Source organism: Lactuca saligna, chromosome 5 (genome assembly GCF_052625555.1).
Source record: "Lactuca saligna cultivar CGN05327 chromosome 5, ASM5262555v1, whole genome shotgun sequence".
Taxonomy (NCBI): domain Eukaryota; kingdom Viridiplantae; phylum Streptophyta; class Magnoliopsida; order Asterales; family Asteraceae; genus Lactuca; species Lactuca saligna.
Window position 1 is genome coordinate 253568624 of NC_136421.1, and position 10997 is coordinate 253579620.

General features: G+C 30.5%; 1 protein-coding gene across 1 annotated transcript; it reads left to right on the plus strand.

Moving 5' to 3' along the window:
• Positions 1-7831: 7831 nt before the first annotated feature.
• LOC144998199 (transcription factor bHLH84-like) lies at positions 7832-8958 on the plus strand. Its single transcript, XM_078958013.1, has 4 exons — positions 7832-8131; positions 8218-8454; positions 8548-8679; positions 8765-8958. The coding sequence occupies exons 1-4, from the start codon at positions 7877-7879 to the stop codon at positions 8864-8866; spliced, it is 726 nt and encodes a 241-aa protein (XP_078814139.1). The 5' UTR covers positions 7832-7876; the 3' UTR covers positions 8867-8958.
• Positions 8959-10997: the final 2039 nt, after the last annotated feature.

The window sequence follows — 10997 nt, forward strand, 5'->3', positions numbered from 1 at the left end:
TTTTTCATTAGAATTTATCACTTTTAATTATTTATAAAATATTCTTTGGTTTTTTATATGGAATTGAAATTTATATTTAAGTTGACATTGTAATGTTATATTTAAATTAACAATTTAAATATTTTGTCTAAACAGTTCAAAAGTTGTAACTTTAAACATATTATGGTTTACATACAAAAACATATTAAATCTAATAAATTAAATATAATATGTTAAAAGTTAAAGACATAACTTTATAAGTAGAAGTAAATATATTATTTTAAAATTGAAATTTAGTTTATTTATGATTACAATTTAGGTTTGATATTTATTTAACCTTATTAACCAACTTATAATCATTATTAGAAAGACACTATATTTTATCACTTTTAACTATTTATAAAAATATTCTTTAGGTTGTTTAAGTTAAACTAAAATTTATATTTAATTTGACTCTATAATTTTATATTTAAATTAATAATTTAAGTATTTTAAACAAATTATTCTAAAATTGTATCTTTAAAATGATAATAATTTACATCTAATAATATATTAAAACTAATAAGTTAAGTATAATTTGTTAAAAGTTAAAAACCATAACTTTATAAGTAGAAATAATGATATTATTTTAATATTGAAATGTAGTTTATATATGATTACACTTTAAGTTTGATATTTATTTAACCTAATTAACCAAATTATAATAATTATTAGAAACAATTTGAAAAATCATGAGAGTTTCAAATGAATGTGGTGAAAGGAAAAATGCACGAGAGTTTCAAATGAATATAGTGAAATGAAAAATGTTTCCTTTATAAATATCTAATTGTTGTATATATATTACCTATAATAATAAATTACTTTCTTATTCTTTATTAAAATCCCCATATATATATATTACTAAGTCGACGTATAACACAACTATTTTTGCAGTGTTGTTTATTTTAATTTAAAAATGTAGCATATGCATGAGGGGTTTGTAAAATCATATTGGAAAATGAGGAACTGCTGCATGAATAAGAAAAGCCATTGCGTTCACAGATGCTAATGATTATAAAACCCTAGAACTCAACAGGTCATGAAACCAGATAGAGAATCATAGATGTGGATATTCTTATATTCTCTCACCTGCAGAAGCTCTAACCAAATTACGTCCTCGTATTATGATTTATTCTGTCTTATTAGTAGAATCATTAGATGATTAATGACCAAAAATTATGGTCACTGAATACTCTTCTCTTTTCAAACCTACCTAAACGTCATGTGGAGGGACCGTGACGAAACAATATGGTTATTGAAATACATAATGAAAAAAGGTTGAGTCACTAACTATATATAATTTTTATTCATAGTGCCTAACTCTAAAAATGACCAACTTATATTTACTTTTAGAGTAAATTACACGAATGGTCCCTATGGTTTAGGATAATTTGCGCGTTTGTCCCTAACTTATTTTTTTAACTCGGAAGGTCACTACTGTTTGTTTTTGTTACGCACTAGGTCCCTGTCTTACATAAAAAGTCTATTTTTCCCTTTATTTTTTAATTTATTTAAATAAACACACCCCTAATCTCACCCTTCTCACTTTACCTTACGTACCCCATCATTTTTTCCTATTTAAATAATAGTCTTTTGAGGTATGACAGGGACCAAGCGCGTAACAAAAACAAACAATAGGGACCAAACACATAATAAAAAAATCAGTAGCGACCTTCCGAGTTAATAAAATAAGTTAGGGACCAAACGCGCAAATTACCCAAAACCATAGGGACCATTCATGTAATTTACTCTTACTTTTATAGGGAAAAAGATTTCATTAAAATAACCTTAAAAAATCACCAACATATAGTTACTTTTAACGGCAACACATGTCATCAAACCACAAGGATAAAAACGTAACTTACCCTAAAATACGAGTGGCAATATAAGACAGACAAACCATTTCACGTATGAACGGATGCAAAGGAATCTCTCCCATCGTTTCAGTGTCGTTCTCATCCACCATCTGCAAGCCCTAAACCTTCCCCAATCTCCAATTCATCATCGCCAAATCAAATTTCTACTACTTAGGGTTTTTGTGTCAGACGAGATTTTCAAGGATCCGGAGAATGGCAAGTTCGACAACCAACATTGTATATACCCAAGTCATCACGTTATCAACAAAGTCCGAGAAGAATTCATCAAAAATATGGTCCTGGCGAAAGCCTTACTTCTTACTTACGACAATGTTTGTACCTACGTCCCCTTCCACCGACTGGCACCGCCACCATCTTCCCCACATCCTTTGGTATCTTTTTTCTCTGTCTCAATCGGTTTTCCCATTGTGATTTCATTGATTGGATGAGATTTTGAGAGAATGTTACATGGACAGTTGAATTTACGTTCTTATGATCAACATCTAGGGACACGATTCATCTTCTCCCCATTCAATAGAATGTACACAACAGTTGTTCGATGAAATGATTACATGAACTGGGAGTGTATTTTGAGTATATCTATCTCCAACTATTCATAATTGGTGAGCTCTCTCCCTTTCTTTCCCTTTCTCTCTCTCTCTCTCTCTCTCTTCAATTTGTTTTACTCGGTCCAGGTGTAACAAACTCATCCTAATTGTGCATTAGTCAAGTTTCTTACCATGTTATAGATATAATTCATTGGGTAAAGACATTGCAAATTACTATATCTGTGAAGAAAACTTCAATTTAAAATCTTGGGAAGATGGGCTTCTAATTCAAATTTGTAGTTCTATGTGAACAAAATGTTTGTATGTTCAAAGATCAAATGAACTATAAAAATCAACAAAATGTTGAATAGGCATGGTATCCATTGGAATTGGATCGTATTTTTGATAAAATGAGTGTGCATGATTAGGGCGACATTAGTCCTACATTAAACGGATGATTTTTATGTGTTTAACATGATTAATGATACATACAAATGGCACAGGTAATGTTTTGGTCCTGCTTTCTTTAATCATTACTATTTTCTTTAGTTGTTTACTTGGTTTCTTGTTTGTGGTGTTCATTGTTGTTGTTCAGGCACATGGTCATGGCCCATGATATGGCAACTGATAACTAGTTACTGTTAGTGGAAATTATGATATGCCATTGAAAGCAAAAAGTTATCTGCCATGGATCGATATGGTAATCTTTGCTATTTTATTATTATAATCCTCAACTTTATTTAGAAACTAAACTTTGTAAAAATAATATATATTTTTAATTATTATAATATTTTGTTTCTACTGACAGGAATTCTAGATGACTTGTTTGCATTGTCTATGGCTGGCTAGTTGCCTTTATCTTCTTTGCTTACATTGATGGGTGCTTACAGAGAGGAACCTGATTATACAATGTTGTCAAACTTAATCAGTGTAATGACTAATGACTACTCTACCCTTGTCAATACCTGTTTTAGTCTGTATCATTTTCAGTATGAAGATGAGGAGGTCATTCATGTCTTTTTGATGCTTATATTTCTTTTGGCTATCATAGGTTAGCTCTAAAGTTGCAAGAATTGTGGCTGATGCTGATAACACATTGTTGGACAACATTAAGATGTTTTTCATCAACCTTTTCCAATACTCTGCAGAGTTAGTTTTTTTTTAACTCTTACTATTAATGATTTATATGCATACTATTGGGTTTAATTTATTTTCTTCAGTTGTTTACTTGGTTTCTTGTTTATGGTGTACAATCTCGTTGTTCAGGCACATGGTCATGACAATCTTTTGCATAGTGATGTTGATGTGGTTTTCAATAATATCGGTGAACTAAATTTGGTCTTCAACTTCTGTAAGGTACTTCAATTTTTCTTTTTTGATATAATGAATATTTATGTTTTGTTTGCTGTTATTTTCTATATCTAAGACCTAATTGTGATTTGTTAAAAGTTGTACTTGATTTTAGACGAGTATTAGGTAATAATTTTCTGGCCTAAATGATGTATCACATTAAAATATTTTATTTTATATAAAAATATTAAGTATAACATAACTAAAACTCGTTTATCCAAACAATAAGTCATCCAGAAAATCATCTTTTGTCAAGGTTGTTCAATTCTTCGCTGAACCAACACATGATGGTTCTCCCTCTTACCCCACACCAACACATGCTTAAATTGTTGACATTATGTTTCATTTGTAGGGTGCTTTTATAAAAAGCTTAGAATCTGGTCCTTATGGAAATGTCACTGGTGTTTAGCTTGAAAATGGATCTACCATTGAAGCAAATTTGGTGAATTTCACTGTTTGTTCTAATGACTTCTTGATTAACCTTAAGTGCATGAAAGGTAAAAATGGGTGTGTTTCATTTCTCATTAAGTGTATTAAAGGTTCTGGAGGGGTAGTTCCCAGCACATTAGTTTTATATAGGGAAATGTAATTTGAAGCTTATAAGTTATCTCTTGTGATAAGTAATTGGTATGATACATTGATGAACATTTTTTGTTTTTCACATTCAGGTTAAGTAATGGGGGCTTTGTGGTGAAATCAAAGAGGATGGAAAGCAAAAGGATGCAATTGTATGCCTACAAGTAACACATATATGGTTTTTTGTTAAATAAAGATGTTCAAGCATTGTGGATGGTGTTATGTATGAGTTTCAAATAAGGGTTAAAAGTTTCCAAATTGATGATGACCAAAATACTAGTGATGAAGGAGAAAAGATTTCACTGAATTTGCATCTTATCAAGCAAAAATCGAGGTAACACCCACCCCCACCCCACCCTCACCATTTCATGTGCAAAAGACAAGAATGCCTTTCTCATTAAACGAAAAAACCTAAATGATGTCTTTGTTTTGTAGGCAAGTAGGCAGTTAGAAATGCAAAAGTCAATTAAAAAGGCTTTAAAGGAAGCTAGTCACAAGGCCTCCAAACAAAAGGGCTTGATAACGATCTATATCACATTCTTTTGTAACTATTATTTGTGTACAGTTTATAAAATGAGTAAGTTGGTTAGAATTGGAAAACTTACTGTTTTTGGAAATCTATATTGGTGGTTGTTGTTCTTAACTTTGTTCTAAGATTCATATGATGTTCTAGCCATTTCAGTATTGTATATTTTAGGTTCGCTTAAAGTTACTTAAACTGGTTAAATACAAGAAATTGCAACAAAAAATAATGACTTTTTTTCGTAACGAATTGGATAAATTAGTGACGACTTTTTTATGGTCACTAGTTGGATAAGCTAGTAACCAGTGACGATTTTTTATGGTCACTAATTAGATAAAACAGTAACGACTTTTATTTATTAGTGACAACATTTAATGACGAAACAGTAGTCATAGATTTAGTGACCATTATATTTTGGTCACTATTTAGTGACCGCTTTTATATTTTGGTCACTAATCAGTTTTTGTGACGGCCCTATAGTGACCACAAGTGACGACCAAAAGTTTGGTCACTAAATGATATAGTGACAACTCCTTCAATTGTTATTGATCATTTCGTTTTCGTCACTAATTAGCATTTTTTTTTGTAGTGATATAGATAATGATTTCATTCGTTAAACAATGAAATTTTGAATATCGAATTGTTGTATATATATTACCTATAATAATAAATTACTTTCTTATTCTTTATTAAAATCCCCATATATATTACTAAGTCGACGTATAACACAACCATTTTTGCAGTGTTGTTTATTTTAATTTAAAAATGTAGCATATACATGAGGGGTTTGTAAAATCATATTGGAAAATGAGGAACTCCTGCATGAATAACAAAAACCATTGCGTTCGCAGATGCTAATGATTATAAAACCCTAGAACTCAACGTGTCACGAAACCAGATAGAGAGAATCATAGATGTAGATATTCTTATATTCTCTCACCTGCAGAAGCTCTAATCAGATTACGTCCTCGTATTATGATTTATTCTGTCTCATTAGTAGTAATACTATATTCCTTTGTCAAAGATCGTGCGTTGGCGGGTTTTTAAATTATCCCACGATTATTCCGTCATTGTCAATGCCGATCTATGCAGGGTTTTACGCAAAAATAGCAAATCATCGTCTTGGAACTGAAAAATTACCCATTCGAAGACTTCGATTCGACAACCGGGAACATCGGCGGGAATATCTGGCGCACGTTGTTTTCGCTCGTTCTTCTCTTCCGCAAGACTGGTGTACGTGTTTCTTCTTCTTATTATTATTTTTCATATAATCTATGTTTGGTAGCCGAAATCGGAACATATGGTTCAATAAACAAATTTATCTGGATGGAATAACATGTGTCTCTCATTTTTAGTATGTGAACGTGACAATGATTTTGATGTACAATGCACTGTTCTAGCCGATATTTTCTTTCAACATCCAATTGGATCTATTTTTTGATCCATCTCATACTCATTGGAGAAAATAAACAATAAAACTGAGAGCTATTTTTGTTTTTTTTCTTCAATTGAATCATTGAAGGAATATGTGAACTATTTATCTCTGTCCTAATGATACATGTTATAGTCATTGACATCGAAAGAAATTGAATCTTACAGTTTTGAATCTTGAATTGATCAATTGGCCCAATTATACATATATATTGCTTGCTTAATTGTCATTGATGTTCAAAGAAAATTCTTGCATTGATATCTTTGAAGCTGTAAAATCTGGTTATAGTCTTATAGATAACTACTAAATGGAGCTTATTTGTTCTCTTTCCCTCTCTTGTTGAAACTTTTCTGCATATATTGAACATCTTTCTTTGTTCCATGATCAGATCACTTTCCACAAGTAAAAAAAAATACTTGATAACTACCAAGTTGGTTGTTTCACTGTACTTGTCCAAATACACAACAAAATTAGTAATTCAAAGCTTATTTGTTTAAAATATCCCGGTTTTAATAATCCCACATGTTGAATAGTGTTTTAGAAGTTCTAATTTTGCCTACATCATGTAGGACCTATTGAGTTTCCATATGTACTAATCTTTATATTAAAAGTATGTTAATCAAAACGCCAAACTTGCCTAAATTACACAATTTAGAAATCTAGAATCTTCAACCAAACAAGAATCAAATAATAACAGACGTGGTTGATCTTATATGTTTCACTTGAACAAAAAATGGAAGCAGAAGACCTCAATGATGATTGCCATTGATTATTAGAAAGCCTGCAGCACGTGGTGTTGGAGAATTAAAGGTTGAATGTCAAATGAGGGGAATTTTGGTTTGGTGATTTAAGAATTATAATGATCGGCAAATATATCAAAATATTACACATTCTTTCCTTGTTTGCAAGTTTTTAATCCAAAATTATTATGTTCTTTTGCATGTGGTCAACTTCTTATCCAGTTTCTGGGCCACAATTTAATTAGTTTTCATAAAATAAGGCTTTACATTTGCATGTAACATAGTTCCACTTTATTAAAGATGTTTGTATTTTTTTTATTATGATAATAACGACACTAATGACTAAACATAAGGTAATGTAGTTAAATATTTGTCTGGCTCTAGTTCTTTTGAAAGTTGTCTTCATTTTTTGTCACAAATTAAACATGCATAGTTAGCTAATACCTGTCTCTCGCTTTAACAGTTAACACAATCTCATATAACTATAGTCAAACAAATGACAGATATACCCTTGTCAATGATTGCCCTTTCGACACTTGTAATTATGTTTTCTAATCTGATTTAAAACTTCTGAAAGGTTACATTAAGCCCAAAAAATAGTCTGGACAGCTGTACAAACCCCTGAGACAGGCTCTTAATAGTAGTTTATAAAAAACGGATCTCATATGTGATATACTTTAAGACAAATAATATTATTAAACAAACAAACCAATCATTTCCCACTCTCCCTAACTATATATATCACTTTTCATACTGTTTCTTTTCTTCCAACCATTGTTCAAAATACATCTTAAAAATCAACAAATTGCAACTTCTTTCCACTTTCAGCAAGGATGGAATTGGAATCTGTGACTTCAATGTTAGGAGATTGGAACTCCTTCAATGGAGTAAATGTCAGTGATGAGGCTTATTTTATGTCACAATTGCTTGATAATTTTTCAGTTCCAAATGAATCACAGAATTCTTCTCCCTTTGAAGTTTCTTCTACATTTTGGCCTCATCATGAGGTCGATGAAACTTGGGTTGATTTGTCACAAGATAATGAATTGTCTGTAAATTCTAGGAAACGTTCTAGTAGCATGGCTGATGTAAGTTATTAAATGTTTTGCAAGTTTAACTTTATTTAATCTCTTGAATTTATTTTAAGTTTTTTATAATGATTTGACCTATGTAGGTGTATGAGAACGTGGAAAAGATAAAGTGTAGAAAAAGTCAGAAGCTTGTTTCTAATAACAGCAAAGATGAAGGTGACAATGATGCAGTTTTTGGACAAACTACGAAAATATATGGATCTGATGAAGACTCAAATTGGTCTCAAGATTCAATAAGTCCAAGGCCAAAACAGGTACAAATTTTGAAGACAAGAGCAAGAAGAGGGTCAGCGACTGATCCACAAAGTGTCTATGCACGGGTAAATGCGTCAATCTAAAATTTCATAAATTAATTTTACATTTTTTTCGAAAGTGAAACATAAAAAAAGTTAATCAATTTGTGTTTTTTGCAGAAAAGAAGAGAAAAAATTAATGAACGTTTAAGAATATTACAGAATCTTGTTCCTAATGGGACAAAGGTTGATATAAGCACAATGCTTGAAGAGGCTGTTGAGTATGTGAAGTTTTTGCAGCTTCAAATCAAGGTGATAAACAAAACCTAATTACATATTATTTTTATGTTTTTGAAATTATTGATCTATGGATCCTAATATTTTATGATGTTTTCAGTTGTTGAGTTCTGATGATATGTGGATGTATGCGCCTATTGCATACAATGGAATGGACATTGGGATTGACTTAACAACAATCAGATCTTTATCATCAAGTTGAGTGCAAAAGTTGCAATATTAAAGTTTGTTAAGTTTCTCTGGAATAAAGGGTAGTTTATATATTTTTAGTTTAGAAAATATAAAAGAATAAAAATCTATAGAAGAAGCTTTTATGCTCATTATTGCTTCATTATGTACATCATGTAAATATTCCATGATTCAGGATGATGCATACATGTCTTCTTAATTTGAAGTTTAAAACTGCTTATGTTGAAAGACATTGTTGTGATTCTTTTGGACAACTAGACAGTAGACAATACATAAAACTCAACGAGATTAATATTTAATTATCGATCGAATAGCTGGATGGATGGGAAGATTTTAATAATAGATGTGCGTGGACTAAATTCTAAATTTGGTCATGTGCTTAGCGTTTTATTTTTGTTTATGTCCATTTTTATTTTTAAATTTTGATTTTGATTTGATGGTTTCACGTCTCTCTCCCTTTACCTTAATAGATACAATTTGTTTCAATTAAATAATAATAATAATAATAATAATAATAATAATAATTATTATTATTATTATTATTATTATTATTGATGATGTAAGGTACAAAAATGATCATTATTGACAACATGAAGATTCAGGTTTAATCTTATTTTTGAATTTTTTCATTTGGCTTGGGTTGGTGTTTCTTGTGGAAATTGACCCTCAGATTAGGGTTGTAAACCGGTACAAACTTGACTGAATGGACTCGAAAGCAAAGACATGTAAAATTAGTATTTTAGTGGAATTGGATATATATATATATATATATATATATGTGAGAACGTGAGAACACTACTTTATGTTACTATTCTACTATGAATTTTCTATATACAACGATATGACATTATTCATCAACAAATATATGGACAATCACGCATTAATATTCACATTAAAATTTTGTATGTACAACTTTATGACATTATTCATCACCGAATATATGAACAATCACATTAGAATTTACTAAATTATATATATATATATATATATATATAAATTTTATAGTAGAATATCAATATAAAATTGAATATATTCATATTATAATTACTACAACACTATACATATTAAATTCATAGTAGAATAGTAACATAAAGTAGTGTTCTCACATTAAATAGTATTTTCATTTGAACTATATATATATATATATATATATATATATATATATATATATATATGTTTGCTTCTGTTTCGAGTATGGGACTAGGTTGTCTGGATATAGAACCAAATTGGATTTGGAACCGAAAGTCAGTCAATACATATACAACTAAGATGTGTTCAACGTCTAAATTAAGAGAAAACATTGAACTACATTTTGAAAAAAAAAAAAATCAAGCCAATCGGACTTAGAATGAATCACTTATGACAGTTTAAAATGAAGCAAAAATATTTCAAAGCCTTCATGAAAGTTGCAAAAGGATAAAGAATATCATGTCTTCTCACTCTTTCTGCTTAATGCCTTCTATTGAATCACTTAAAAACTTGAGAAAGGTAAAACATTTTTGAAAGAGCATTGTTGTAGAGCATTCTGGCATAGTCAGAAAGCTTTGTTTGGTGACTAAAAGCTCTGCTGAATTGTATTTGTAACATCTGTTTGAGAATTCGTGAATATAGAATACCCGATTTCTGTTCGTGGACATAGGTGACCTTAACCGAACCACATAAAAATTGTATCTTGTGTGTTTGTGGTTTTTTGTGTTTTCCGCATCACTTCCTAACATAATCGATTTTTGCCATTTCTTCTCTTAGAGGTAAGGCAATAGATTCATATTATCATAGTCTTATGAAGGGAATGAGGTTGGGTGGATGCTAGAAAGAAAAACAAATTTTGGTCTCGGGTCCGAGACATGATTAACATCGGACCCGACATCTACCCAATCTTAGGCCAATGATGGACTCGATAACATCACTATTTTTGAGTATTCTGTCTCCAACTGGTTCCAATTCATTTTCGATTCTAGCTTCGGTTCCGGAATGGGTTTCCGGCTTCAAATCTCATCATTACCTTAGACTACACAATTCGAAATCAAACATTTACTCATTGTAAAATCACAATCCTATCCTACTTTGTGATTTCACTATCTTTATCTATTTTTTGTTATAAATAAATAAATCACCATTGCTCTCCCCTTTTACATATCTAGTGA